Consider the following 15,380-nt stretch of genomic DNA (forward strand, 5'->3'; position numbering starts at 1 on the left):
AGTAAGCTAAAAAGTTTTACAAGCAAGAATATCATATATTTTTGAGTAGTCCTAATTAAAGTATGACCATGAAATATATGTAAGATCTTTATTAGCAGAGGGTTAGAAAATCTGGCTTGCGGTCTAGACCTAATCTTAAGCTTATTTCATCCAGGTGAAGGTGTAAGCTTAAAGATACTATGTTACTTAAAACTACAGAGCAGATATGCGAAGTAGATTTTTATTTTTTGGTATTGGTTGTGTTTAGATACTATTACAAACTTCTTTTTTTCTTTTCTGACATGAAGATATCGTTGGGTCTTACTCTTCTTGGGGTTGTGTTAATAGCAGTATCTTAAAAGGATACTAGATTCTCTTCATGCAAGTAGACTTTTAAAAAATTGTTTTTCGAAAATTTCAAGTATATAAAAGTTCAGAGTACGCTTTGATGAACTCCACGTGCCCATCCCCCAACCTCAGTAATGATCAACACTTTGCCATCGTTCTTCCATTGATTCCCTCCTTTTGTGCTGGTTAGGGGTGGAGGAAAGTATTTTCAGGCACATCCTAGGCATCAGATTATTTCACCCGTAAATATTTCAGGGTGGATCTCTTTTAAAAGGGCCTTAAAAAAAGAAAAAACCACAGTCACCTAATACCTATTCATTTTGATTTGTCACATATAACGAAATTAACAGCAGTTGCTTAGTATCTCCAATAGATAGTCCATGTTCAAATTAACCTGATTGTCTTAAAAATGTCTTTTTTTCCCCCCTGAATCAAGATCCAAATGAAGCCTGCACAACTGTTTGGGTGATATGTGTTTTGTTTTAATCAGAAACCACCAACCCTTTTATTAATATTACTTGTTTATTGAAGAAATTATATCATTTGTCCCATAGAATTTCCCACATTCTGCATCTTCCTGAAATCATTGAACATGTTTTTTTTTTTTCTCTCTCTCTCTTCTGTAAACTGGCAGGTAGATTTTGCACTTGATTAGATTTAGATCTCTTTGGTAAGAATAGTCTATAGGTGGTACTCTGTGCTGCCTATTTTGTCTTTTCATCACCTTGGGAGGCACAGAGTATCTGGATGTCCCAAAGTAGAAATTTTTTTCCTGTAAAATAATGTGACATATTGTCTACTTGCTAGAGTGTTTCTGAAAAGAAAGAAAAAAACATTTAAAAAAAGTCACTGTTGCCAAAGTTTACTTTTAAAATTCTGGTGACTTTGCCCATTTCTTTTATGCTAGTAGGATATTACTTCTCACAAAGAGCAGTATTGCATATTCTTGGCCTCTGTCTGTCTCTTCCTTGCTCCCTCTCATCTTCCCACCTTTTCTATTTATTCAGCCACCCAACACCTATGGAGAGTCTGTGGTGTGTTAGGTGGTATGACTGAAGCAGAGGACTAAACTGTAAGCAAATAGACCCTGTCCTCGGGCGTTTATAATGTAGTGGGAGAAATAGACAAGGCAATAGGCAGTGATAACAACATAGCATGGCAAGCTATGATATGGCAAGCACAGGGGGATTTGGGAACCCAAGGATAGCTTCCTGAGAACAGTGACAGCTCTTCTGAGAGCTGAAGGGTGACCAGATGGTGGCAAATGGGGAATGGGAAAAATGCATAGGGAAACCTGGAATTTGGAGGTAATTGAGCAGGGTACATCTAGGGGGATCTGCCCAGCAGAGCTGTATCCTCGGCTCTGCTCTGGAAAGTGTTTGGACAGCGCTGCTAACACATGCCTCCAGAATTCAGAATTTTTTTCTGCCCCTCCCAAGACTGAATAGCTTTCCCATGGCATAAGGTAATTCTTGATGAAAGTCATGCCTTCATTCAGGCTACGGCCAAGTCTAGCTGCCCTAGAAGTCATTTGGTCTCTTTGCGTTAATCTGTTCTGATTTATTGTTTGTTGATTGAAAGTTTAAATTTTAGAAAAGTTTTATTTTTCTTATTTCCATGTGTTTTTGAAAGCTATAACTTTTATCTTTTATCCCGAAGTATCCCCAGAACTCCAAACTTCTGTATCTGTCAATTTAACATCTATGCATGGAGATATGAGGTATCTAGTTAGTAGACTAGGTACTCCAAATTTAACTTGGACAAAACTCCTGATTTTCACATCCCCAACCTGCTTATTTTTATCTTTGTAAAGGTGCCCTTATCCAAGCTATCGCTTAAGCCAAAACTTTTCATTCTCTTTTTCTTTCTACTTTGGTACAATCCATTTGTAAGGTCCGTTGACTGTGTTCCCAAATCCATTTACTTCTCATCTTCACTGTAACACTCTTGTTCAAGCCACTGCTCTCTCCTCGAATTACTCTGGTAACCTTCTAACTCGTTCCCTGCTTCTGCTCTTGCATTCTTCACACATCATGCAGTCATTTTTTGTTAAGTGGCCGTGTGAAATTGCTTTGCTTGAAACCTTGCAATGATCCCCCATCTCATTTAGGATAAACCCCAAATGCCTCAAGTTTTGTTCAGTAGAGTTATGATGTGAGTACTTGGGATCATATCTTGCATGAATCTCCAGGCACACCAGTTCTGCTTCTGTTTGCATCTTCCACTCTGCCTGCTTCTGTCATCTGTATCTTTGTTTCTGTGTGTTTTTTCTCAGTTTGCTTCTGTGTGTGTGTGTGTGTGTGTGTGTGTGTGTGTGGCTGTGTCTATGTCATTGGGTTATCTTCCCTCTTGCTGAGGCTTTCTGTTTGTCTCTTTTCTTATTTATTTATTATTTTTGAGACGGAGTCTTGCTTTGTCGCCCAGGCTGGAGTGCAATGGTGCGATTTTGGTTCACTGCAACCTCTGCCTCCTGGGTTCAAGTGATTCTCCTGCCTCAGCCTCTTGAGTAGCTGGGACTATAGGTGCACACCACCAGGCATGGCTAATTTTTGTAATTTTTTTTTTCAGTAGAGATGGGGTTTCACTATGTTGGCCAGGCTGGTCTCAAACTCCTGACCTCAAGGGATCCACCCACCTCGGCCTCCCAAAGCACTGGGATTATAGGTATGAGCCACCGCTCCCAGCCTGCCTCTCTTTTTAAAATAATAGAAAGCCGAGTATCATTTTATTTAATGAATAGAGTCTTTAAAAACAGAAAAGCAAAACAATTTCTGTTACTCTCAAAAAAGAGTAAATGTTTTTTTTTATAAACTTGTGGACCCTTCTGTCACTCAGTCTTCTGTGAGTCAGTGGTCCCTGGCAACAAAGCGATGTCTGATCCCTCTAACCCAAACATCATTGTTGAAGGGATAGGAAGAATATATAGATCTGCACTGTCTAGTATGGTGCCTGCTAGCCACATGTGACTTTCTAACTTAATTACAGTGAAGTCAAATTAAAACATCAGTTCCTCAGTTTTACTAACTACATTTCAGTAGCTTTAGTTGTATTTACATTTGAATGCTTAATAGCCACAGGTGACCAGTGGCTACTGTATTGGACAGTACTCTAGAGAACATTTTCGTCACTGCAGAAAGTTCTGTTGGACAGCACTGCTATAGTATATTTTATGCACTGGTATGTGTGTTTTATGTATACCATTTGTGAGTGACTATTATACTCATTAGCCAAAAATTCTATTAAAAAATTCTTTTTTTTTTTTTTGAGCTGTAGTCGCACTCTGTCGCCCAGGCTGGAGTACAGTTGAGCGATCTCGGCTTGCTGCAACCTCTGCCCCCGAGGTGCAAGTGATTCTCGTGCCTCAGCCTCCCGAGTAGCTGGTACTACAGGTGCCTGCCACCACGCCCGGCTAATTTTCATATTTTTAGTAGAGGCAGGGTTTCACCATATTGGTCAGGGTGGTTTCAAGGTGATCTGCCTGCCTTGGCCTCCCAAAGTGCTGGGATTACAGGTGTGAGCCATCACACCTGGCCTAAAATATCTTTTTTAAACTACAACAAAAACATCAAAAAAATTTTGTGAACTTACACCAATATGCTACTGGTAACTGATCTTACCAAAGAATGGGCACGTGAAAAGAACAGAATACTTATTTGTGTATATTGGATCACAAAGCAGTCATATTTCTTTAAAAAGCTAAATGTGCTTTTTGTTTTTATTTCAGATGATCCTGTACATGCAGCTCCAACCACTTCTACGCGTGTGTTTTATATTAGTGTAGGGGTTTGTTGTGCAGTAATATTTCTTGTAGCAATAATATTAGCTGTTTTGCACCTTCATAGTATGAAAAGGATTGAACTGGATGACAGGTATTGTACACATTTTGGGAAAGAAAAAAAATGAAAGCAGTTATTTGTATATGTGTGGGAGCCCGTACATACCAATGCGCAGTGGTGCAGGGGAAGGAGGGAGGATGACCAAGCCCCAGCCAAAGGAAAAATAAGATGACCTAATCACTGTCTCTGTGTTTCTCTGATTTTATTTTTATTTTTTAAAAATTATGAAGTCAGAAATTTGTTTTTTAGTTGTTGGGGAAGAAGTGGAGAACAAGTATGTTTTTTCTATTCCTTTTGACATGACTCTACTTCAGAACATTGCCTTTTCAAAATAGCCCTGTTTCTTCCTTCTAGCTCTTCCCTTCATCATTCTCCCAACCTTCTCTTCCTCCCTCCATCCAGTAAACATTTATTGCGCACCTGCTTTGATTTCAACCATTGGTTCTCAACCTGGTTATACAGTAGAGTCAAGGAGAAGCTTTTAAAACATGCTAGTATTTGGGTCCACCTTCCAGAGATTTTGATGCAAGTGGTTTGTGGTAGTATTTGGGGATCAGTATTTTTCATAAAGCTTCCTGGATGATTCTAATGTACAGCCAGTTTGAGATATACTGGGTTAGATACTATGCTGTGTGCTGGGAACAGACAGAAATAATGATATACTTCATAGTTTCAAGATTTAATCTTTTGCGTTAACCTGTAATTATAAAAGTATGTAATTTGATGACTGTGATATGTATAGTAAAGTGTGTGAATACAAAAGGTGCTTGTCCAGCCTCAGTGAGTCAGAGATGATAAGGACGACATTATAGTCAAGTTAGGGTGAGAGGGACAGATGGAATGATAGGTTTATTTTCATAACACACACTTCTTACTTCCCTCCTCAGTGATTCCCAGTTGCTGACTGAAGACATGCCCCAGCTTTGTGACTTCTTTGAAAGCCCTCCTTTATGTGGAGATGTATCACCATACTCTTTGAACCTTTTCTCCTCTTCTTGCTGTATCCTTACTTGCGCTCCAGTCAAATGATTACTTATTCCTCACTTTTGCCCCACACTTTGCCCTTCAGGACTTTTGTTCATTCTTTCTCCTTCCCATAGGCCACCTCCATGCATTTTCCACCAGTCCATACTTGGTCCACTCTTCAAATTCCAGCTCCATTGCTGTCTCTTTCATGAAGTCTTTCCTAAGCCTCCCAGACACCCATTTCTCTTTGTCTCTGTCTCTCTCTGTCTCTCTCTCGTAGCAGTTATCTTACGTTTTCTTCTATAATTTTTTGTGTAATTGTCTTACCTTTAGAATGTAAGCTTTTTCCAGTTAGGGAGCAGTGTGTCTTACTCCTTGTTGAGTTACTAGTCCTAATTGGTCTTAACATACAGCTGGGAGGCATATTTGTGGCATAAGACTATGAAGGGGAAGGGAGCTGGTTGGATTCAGTACTTACCCCTAAGTACTCTTTGTCCCCACTGTGTTATTTTCCATTTCTGTGTGGAGAAAGAAGAGAAAAGGGACACGAATGAGAAGGAAGTACATATATGATTTGTTTCAGAATATGTTTTGTGTACATGGTGGTGGTGAAGTTAGGTTTAGATTTTTACAGGGGAAGAAATGGCATTTGGAAGCAATTAAGGGAACATTTTGATAGGACTTTGAGAGAGGATACAGGTAGAGAGGTGACTGAAGAGTATGACATTTGGAAGTCAGTCTTGATGTACCCAGAGAGTTTTCCTTGAATGCCTGCATGTGTGCTAGGGCTGTGAGTCCACATAGGCCAGAACTGTGCAATAACTTTCAGATTCCGTGGGGCATCTACCTCTGCCTGCTGAAATAATTAGTTACCATCCATGAATTGGTGTTCCAGTTCTCTATAGTTTTCAGGCAAAAGTTTCCAGGCATTACTTCAGTAAAACCAACTTATATTATCACATGTTTTCAGAGCATAGCCTAGTGGTCAAGAGTATGGACTCTAGAGCCATACTATCTCTGTTCGAAGCCTGGCTGTTCTGTTTACTAGTTTTATGGGCTACATGGAGTAAGTTATATAGCCTGTGTGTGTCTCAGTTCTCTTCTGTAAAGCAGAAATACACATCTAGTTAGTTAGGTATGTTGTGAGGTTTTAATGAAATAATACTGTAAGCTCTTAAAAAACAGTGCTACGTATAGTAAATGGCATTTTTATGACGTTTTTAATAAAGCTGCAGTATGCTAGTAGTGATGGACAAAGTTCTTCTTCAACCCTTTTCTGTCCTATTAACAATTATTTATTACCTGCCAGGCAGGCTAACAGTGGTGACCAGAAAGCTCCCATCCAGTTATCCAACAGCATTTAAGAGACATCTGCTGCTTCTCACTCTATATAGGGGCCACTGGGATTACCATTTATTGAGTGTTTTCTGTTTACTAGTGCTGTTCCAGGTACTTTATATATATTATCTTAACACTCACAGCCACCTAGAAATAGGCTTGAAGAGATTAAATAACTTTTTCAGGATTGCTCTTCTAGGAGCAGGGCAGAGCAGGTGGGACTCAGTGTTGTAATAGCTATATATTAATAATCCACTACTGTCATTGTATAAAGCACTTGCTCTGTGCCAAGCACTGTTCCCTGTGCTTTACATTCATGAACTCCGTTAATCCTCACACAGTCTGGTGAGGTTGGTTGGAGCCCATGGCTCCATGGAATTCCTTAGAAAGGGATGGTAGTGTTCTTCCATTCCAGGCACTTAGGAGCCACTGCTTGTTATGAACAGATCTCCTTAGAGGCAGAGAATTAACACTGCCTGAGATGTGCTCGTGCCAGGGCAGTTGGAGCTCATGTGTGTGGCTTTACCTCTCCCAGCACTGCAAATTGATCTTTTCAGTCTCTGTGTTATGCCAGATGAGCCTGTCCTGGATAAGCAGAGCTTCTCTTTATATTCACCCTGAAGTCCTGCAGAAGGGTTGGTCTGCAGCGTGTCTCTACTGTAGTCTTTCCCTATTCGTTTGTGACTGTGGGAAAGTTTATTACTCCTTTGTGGGATGCTTGATTTTTCTCTTCCAGTTTCCATTGTCCCCACCACCGCCCCCCTGCCCTTACTGGTGATAGTTTCCCTTTAAAATCTTTTATTTTATATCTAATGCCTAACAGTGCCGGACACATAGTAAAATACACAGTAACTATTTGGCTGAACAACCAGTGAGTAGAGGGAGGAAAACAAACATTTTGTTATACCAATCATTCTTTGGTTTTTGCACAACGATTTGTGTCAAAAATGACCATTCTGTCTGGTTTATGTTTTCTGTTCCAGGGAAGTGTGGTTTTCTCTGTTCATTGATTGACTTAGTATTAATTGAGCTTTCACTGGGGCTCACTTTGGCCCACGTGGGGCTTCTTGTGCCAGGCACTGGCTTAAGTACTGGAGAAGGAGAGGTGAATAAACAGGCACTTGGCCTGCCTTCGTGGAGTTTATAGTCTGATTGGGTGAGACAGACATTAAACAAACAAAAAAAATCCCTGCTGGAATGTAGGGGTCACAATCTTTGTCTGTTGCGTTCACTGCTATATCTCTAGCACCCAGTACAGTACCTGACATGTAGTAGATACTTAATAAATATTTGTGGAATGAATAGATGAAGTAGAGTTACAGAGAAAAACAGAAAAGTACAAATTGTAGTAAGTGTTTTGAAGGAAAATTATGATCTTTCCCAAAGTTCTGACTTCATTCTAAGACAGGGTTAGTATCTCCATACATAATTTTACTTGCTTTTGAAAATCAAATGAGATAATTTATTCAGATTGATAATTTATTTAGACTGGCTATAAACTATTAAGTGCTGGCAAATATACATTTTAATCTCATTTTCTACCTCTTGTGATATAGCTGTGTAGGTGTTGACTTTAATGGATGTCAGGGGTAGGTCCCCAATTGCTTCTTGCTTCACTCGTAACAGTAAGTCTTGGATTCCAAAAAAAATTTTGTTCTGACCACTTAGCATAGTGCTTTGCTTATTTTAGGGACCCACTTAATATCTGTTGAGGGAGTGAAAAATTGACACAGATGTCCCCGTAACACCTTTGTGTGCCTACAGGCTTTTCAAAAATTCTGAGGTAGCACAAGAGTGCCACCTACTGTTCAGTTAATGGAGAGAACGTGTCTGCGTACTTAAGTCATCAGTGATGTTGGTTGTAGATATTTAAGTAGTATTTTCACATATCTCATACAATTTGAGCCTCACAAAAATCCTGTGAGGTAGATTATCTTAATCCCGTTTATTTCCTTCCGTTTTGAGGATGGTAATGCTCCTCTTCCCTCCTCATTATTGAAGTCTGGACTTCTAACAGCTTTGATATCTGGTTTGATTTTTGAGTGGTACTCAGCTGTAAAACAGAGTCCTGTAATTGCTTTTTGTTCTAAGGACTGGGGATGCATAATATTCACATAATTAATATAATTATAGTATATATAGATTGGTAATAATAATTTATGAATATATGTTTGAGGGCCAGGCACTAAATGCTTTACTTACTTATTTTTCATGTAATCGTTTTAGCAGTCTCACCAGAGGATAGTATTATGCACATTCTGTCCACAGGGAATTTGAGGTTCCAGAGGATTAAACAGTTTGTCCTAGGCCGTACAGCTAGTAATCGATGATACTGGCAGTTCTGACTTCACGGTTTATGCTCTTCATCTCTTTTCTATATTGACCTATACCCACTGCATTATAAACCCATATAGATCAATTCTGGAATAACATTGAGCTTAAGAAGCTCTTCCAGCACTCTGACCAGATGATAGCCTAATGAATCTTTATTATAGTCTCTTTGAGTTGCAAAGTATCTTCGCAGAGTTGCTGGGGAAACAGGGCTAACTGCAGCTTCACAAGAAGTATCAGGTTGGTGCAGTAATTCCAGTTTTTTTTTTCGTTAAAAGCAATGGCAAAAACTGCAATTTGCAATTTACTTTTGCGCCAACCTGATAGATAACCTAAAATGATAGACATATTCAGGGAAGGCATACTGGAGGGGCATTTCGTTAGGCAGACATGTATCTTGAGATCCATGGTTGTGCTGAGCAGAATGGCTTGCATATTATAAGTGCACTCCAAATGTTTATTGCAGGACCTTCCTATCTTAATTTTTGCTATGACTTTCTACAAATGGTTTGGTTACAATAGCAGATAGTAGTATATTGTATTAGTAGCAATAAAAAGGCTACATAAGGACTTACGATCCTCATTGCCTGGATGTTACATATTTACATTTTTCAGATTTCTGTATGGGCTCTTGAAATTGATAAAATACACTTTCATATATAAATGTTATAGATTATATAGCAGCCCTTTGTCATTTTGTGTGTGTGTGTGTGTGTGTGTGTTTTGTTTCAGAGACAGGGTCTCACTATGTTGCCCAGGCTGGCCTCAAACTCCTGGACTTTATTATGTATTTTTTAAAATCACCAGTTTTTGAAAATACAGACCTATTATGTGGGAAGTGGTCAGTTAAAAGATTTTGCATATTAAGGAAAGTTGGAGACTTGATTGGGCACTGCTGATCCTGTAGCTAAGAGAGACATTGAAAGATCTATCCTGCCATCTGGTTTCACTCTTCATGCTGAATTTCTATGTTTCATGTCTCCACTGCTGCAAAATTATAAGAACTAAGGCAGTGAGACTGAAATGTACCCAAGAGACAAGGTTTCTCCCCCTGAATAGACAAAACTGCATGCTTGAGCAGCATTACTTTGCAGTAATCTTGAACACAAGGTTTACAATTATTTGAACCTGTCATCTTCTTAGTGTTGTGTATTATTTAGAGAATATGGTGTAATGCTTCAAGTACTAGAGATTTCCCAGAAGTTGGATAAAAAGGAGGGATTGGGGAAGTAGAAGCAGCAAAATGTATTGTGATTAAATGAACTTAAACCAAATTTGATACCTTTTTTTTTTTTTTTTGAGATGGAGTCTTGTTTTATCACCCAGGCTTTAGTGCAGTGGCGTAATCTTGACTCACTACAACCTCCGCCTTCCAGATTCAAGCAATTCTCCTGCCTCAGCCTCCCGAGTAACTGGGACTACAGGCATGCGTCACCATGCCAAGCTAATTTTGTACTTTTAGTAGAGACGAGGTTTCACCATGTAGGCCAGACTGGTGTCAAACTCCTGACCTCTGGTCATCTGTCCGCCTTGGCCTCCAAAGTGCTGGTATTACAGGCGTGAGCTACCACACCTGGCCAATACTCCTTTCTAAGCTCTGAGCATGTTGGCACATTTGACTTGGTTTGCTCTTCCTTTGTCTGTAGGCCATTTGATATTGGACCATCATTGAAAGAACCCTGTCTTTCTTCTTCTTTTCTAAAAAGCAATCTAATTGAGTGGCATGGGCTCTTTTTTTGAGAGATGATCCATAGTTCCCTAACATATCTTTGTGTGAAGTTCAGGACAATTATCTGAGGTGTCTGAGCACTAGTACCTACATTTCTGAATAATTTTGATAAGATGAACTTGCTTAATGATTTTGGAGATAGAAATGAAAGAAAAAATAGAGCTCTATAGGAGTTAGATTAAAATTTCAGTACGGAACATCATGAATTATTGTGGTCTCCATCAGGATTTTAGGCTGGTTACAATGGCTATGTGCATTTTATATGTATGGAAAAAGGAAATTTCTCATTGAAACTGACTTGTCAAATATTTCTCTCAAAAATTGTTTGCAGCATTAGTGCCAGCAGTAGTTCCCAAGGGCTGTCTCAGCCATCCACCCAGACGACTCAGTATCTGAGAGCTGACACACCCAACAATGCAACTCCTATCACCAGTAAGAGTTAATTTAATTCTAAAGCCAGCTTACTAAAGTTGTCTATGCTGCTTCCCAGTGGTCTTGCATGGTTAGCGTTCTTGTGAGACATGTTGTGTAAATCGTATCTAAAGCATGCAAAATTAGGTATGCTCTTCAACTTTTGCTTTCTAGAGCATTGAATGAAACATTCTAAAATTGAGGTGTCAGAAATGAAATTTAAGTTTGCTAGAAATGGTGTGGCTTGGGGAGATTTCCATAGATTTATTATACTAAAAGGGCTACTAAGTCACTTCTGTAGAAATTCAAAAGGAAGATTTTCAGGTAACTATATTTAATTAACCATTGAGCTACATAAAGACAAAGACTTTAGATTGTAAGGAATTGTTTGATGGTCTTATGGGCCATGGTAAAGACTATATTGGTTTTTAATCATAATAGGAAGTTATTCTCAACTGGAGAGTTGAGAATGTCGGATCTGATTTCCTTTTTTGGACTGGCATTTATTCTTTAGTAAAATAAGATGAAGAATATCTGTCCTCTACCCAGTGCCCTATTGTGGCTTTCCGGTACTGTCTCCCATGAAAAAGAACCAGGATTTTTTGGAGAAATGGCTGATTGCAGGTCTGGGTCAGGAAGTGAGCAAGATAAGCCTGGGACATGTTGCTGAGTCAGATATCAAGGAAATAGCTAAGACTTGAAGAACTCCCACTGGCTAAAGATGGGACCATTTGATCATCAAAATGAATAATGACTATAATGAATTAAGATGTAAAATGTATAAAAATGCACAAATTTGTAGCAATACCTTATTTAACAAAATTGTTCATTATGAGAGGTAACTAAGGCTCCAATGAATACCTTACTCTACCAACTGACTACATGAACTGTATTTCAGGGTAACCAGATGGTGGTGGATGAGAGAAAATGTTTCTTTACAGATGATTCTCAGCTAATAAATGTGGAAGGAATTATATAATTAGAAAAATCGCATGTGCAACTCCTGATGAAATAGTTGATTCAGAAAAAGATCATCAGTGATTAAAAGGAAAATGGGGAACTCTGCCATTGAGGGATTAGGCTGTCACCACCTGAATACACTGATGAACTCAGCGTTACTAAAAGTAGGGACCTAGGTATTTTGTACCCAAGGATATTATGTACCATTCATGGAGCGTTCTTTTCTCTCCCTACTGCACCCCCTACAAGTTAACCTGGATCTAATCAAGGTTATAGACCTGACTTACAGTTTATAGGAAATACTGCTTGAAGAAGTAGAAGCCAAACATTTTCCAGGGTAGCCGACCCAGTTTCTTCAATAAGACAGTGGCAGGAAAAAGGAGGGGGAGAATGCATAATGGAGTAAACGAAATTTAAGGGAAATAATAATAGCAGCTACTCTTCCCACTAATGAAGAAAGAAATATATGCTTTTTAGGAAATACGATAGATGTGAAAGTAGTTTAAGCTACTCAGAACAGGCACATCATTGCATTTGATATTTAGATCTCAATCTTGGCTCATTAGAATGGATTCTTAATTGTTATATATGACCTCAAAGAGGTAGGTAATTGTTGTTATATATGCTAAAATACTTTCTTAAAAAAGTCAAAGGGGCCGGGTATGGTGGCTCACGCCAGTAATCCCAGCACTTTGGGAGGCCGAGGCCGGCAGAACACGAGGTCAGGAGATCGAGACCATCCTGGCTAAAATAGTGAAACCCTGTCTCTACTAAAAATACAAAAAATTAGCTGAGCATGGTGACTTGCGCCTGTAGTCCCAGCTACTCGGGAAACTGAGGCAGGAGAATGGCGTGAACCCAGGAGGCAGAGCTTGCGGTGAGCCAAGATTGCGCCACTGCACTACAGCCTGGGCAACAGAGCAAGACTCCATCTCAATAAATAAATAAATAAATAAATAAATAAAGTCAAAGGAAATAAATTTATCTTTTAAAGATTGTTGCCATCAATAAGAAATTTACTTGTTTGTAATTGTGGCCATTACCGTAAGGAACTAGATAATTTACTTACCATATATATGCGAAAAACAAACACTTTTTAAAAAGGTCAATAGAAATACATTTGTTTACAGACAGAAAAAGAGGAAGAAAAAATTATTTGAAGACATAGTAGCCAAGAATATTCTAAGATAACAGAGCGCAACAGATCACAGATCCAAGAAACTAAGAGAACTCCAAGTAGAATTAAACATAAACATTCGCATGTACTCACACACCTAGATAGTCTGTCACAGTCAAACTGCTGCCAATCAGTGGTTTCAGGTGGTGTCAGCCTACATCCTTTGTAAAGTTGCCCAAAACTTTTCATATGGTTCTCCTGGCAACCATCAATGATCATTGCGTAGGTCCACTAATTTTGAGGGGAGGTTTCTTCCCAATATCTGCTAAAGCTAATAAATCCTTAGAGATGCCATTGCAACTTCTACTTGCTAACACCAGATTTTCCTTTTATTCTAACATTTTTTTTCTTGAAGTGAAAACTAATTTGTAACTGTAAATTCTGTTGTTGCTGTCATTGAATTAAGAATGAATGGGAATTAAGGGAACTTAATAAATTTGAATCTCACAATGGTTTTGCTAGGATGTGGTAATACCAGAATAATTAAATTGATTATGTATTTTGTTTGTAAACAAAGCCTTTGCAGACAAAAATAACTTTTTGTTTGAAACTTTTTGTTTGTTCAAACAAAACAACTTTTCAAATGAGATGTTTGAAAAACATCTTCATTTGAAAAGTTGGTTTGTTATGAGATTATATTAGAAAATCTTTTGGGAGAAAACCTGTCCATAAGAGGGATTAAATGAAATTTCACAGGTCAAGCTTGTTTCATTTGGCTAAAAGGCAATTGAAGTGGTGATCATGGTAATGCTATTTTTAGGATTTCTTGTTGCAGTTTAGAATTTTAACATTTTGGAATAGTGTTGTGGTGGGCGAGAAGACATTTCTTTAACATTTAGTGTGGGCTTCAAATAACTCTCCTAGTTCATATATATGCCTGTTTCCTTTTATGATTCTTACACTCATTCCTGTGACTTGAGTCCTGAGGTTCTAACTGAACTAGTTGACCCCAATACCATAATAAGGGTATTTATATTGCTTGGTTTGGCTTTGTTGGCTCCTTAGGTTATCCTACCTTGCGGATAGAGAAGAACGACTTGAGAAGTGTCACTCTTCTGGAAGCCAAAGCCAAGGTGAAGGATATAGCAATATCCAGGGAGAGGATAACTCTAAAAGATGTACTCCAAGAAGGTATTTATTATCTCAAAGTCAGTTTTTTAAGTATGATTTAATGTTACCACTATAAACACTTTTTTCAAAAATTTAAAAACTTTCATCTCGTTTTGTGTCTAAGATAAGGATAAGAAGCAGTGTATGGTTTTTCTCTTACAAAATTATTTTTATTTTCTCTTTATACTTTAATGTGCCTTGTACAACTTTGGTGCAGTTCTTTATTTTCAAGTATATTAAAGCATGTGTATTATTGTTTGCTATGTTTAAGGTGTATTATCTGTTTAGTTTTTATTTAAAATGATTACTACCTGGCAGGTCTCTTTGAAATATTCTAAGTTACCTTCTCTCTGACAGATGACTTAGGGGTTGTAGTGTAAGGAGTGGACATGGGCTTTGGTTTTGGTCCTAAGTTCTAATCCCACATTTTATTCTCTGTGTGACTTTGGAGAGATCACATAATGTCTTCAATCTCCAGCTTCCTCTTCTATAAATTTGGACTGCGTTGTCATCTCTTAGACTAGTTATAAAGATGAGATGAAATTAGGTACAGTAAATGAACTAACACATAATAGTGTTTGCCGGGTATTAGTATGCTTCCCTTCCCCTCTCACTGGGCCTTGCTTTCCTTTTTGAGTTGGAGGATATTGATTAGGGAGATGCTGAAAGAAGAGGACAGAAATTAATAATAAAATACTGCACTGAGCTCTTCATGTTGTTAAATAGAGAATTACTTTTTTACTCCCACCGTAATTCAGCTTGGAATGCTTTAGATACTTTTGAGTCCTCCTTATGTATTCCTTTGCTGGTTGGGACACATTTAGGTCAATCACAACTAAGTCAGGTACTTAAATTGTCCCCAGTAGCAAATGGTAATTAATGGAAGCAGATTTTCTGATATGTCTTAAAATGCATGATCGCCACTTGTTACAGTTGACTGATTTCTAAGCATAACTAGTTTGCAGATCTGTTTGCAATGTGAAGAGAGTAAGTAGACCAGGTAGCATTTCCTAAAGAATAAAAAAAAGAGAGATCAGTTAATAATGTTATGTTTGCAGTTTCTTTTGGTCTCTGAGTGGGATAGAATAGGCAATCTGTTGTAGTGGTATGATTTGAGAAGAAGGAATTCTGAACCAGGTAGAGTTTTTCTTTTTTGGTCTTTTCAGGCCCATAGTAGTTTATTTTAAAATTCTTT

At 38.3% G+C, this 15,380-nt stretch overlaps 1 protein-coding gene across 1 annotated transcript in view; it reads left to right on the forward strand.

The window, feature by feature from the left end:
• Window positions 1-15,380, forward strand: part of RYK (receptor-like tyrosine kinase) — a 106,895-nt gene that overhangs the window by 52,742 nt on the left and 38,773 nt on the right. The window contains exons 6-8 of the mRNA XM_011971040.1: window positions 4,052-4,196; window positions 10,859-10,959; window positions 14,081-14,206. Of these exons, the coding sequence (XP_011826430.1) occupies window positions 4,052-4,196; window positions 10,859-10,959; window positions 14,081-14,206 (372 nt within the window). The remainder of the gene's footprint in view (window positions 1-4,051; window positions 4,197-10,858; window positions 10,960-14,080; window positions 14,207-15,380) is intronic.

The sequence above is a fragment of the Mandrillus leucophaeus genome, unplaced genomic scaffold (genome assembly GCF_000951045.1).
Source record: "Mandrillus leucophaeus isolate KB7577 unplaced genomic scaffold, Mleu.le_1.0 Scaffold981, whole genome shotgun sequence".
Classification (NCBI taxonomy): Eukaryota; Metazoa; Chordata; class Mammalia; order Primates; family Cercopithecidae; genus Mandrillus; species Mandrillus leucophaeus.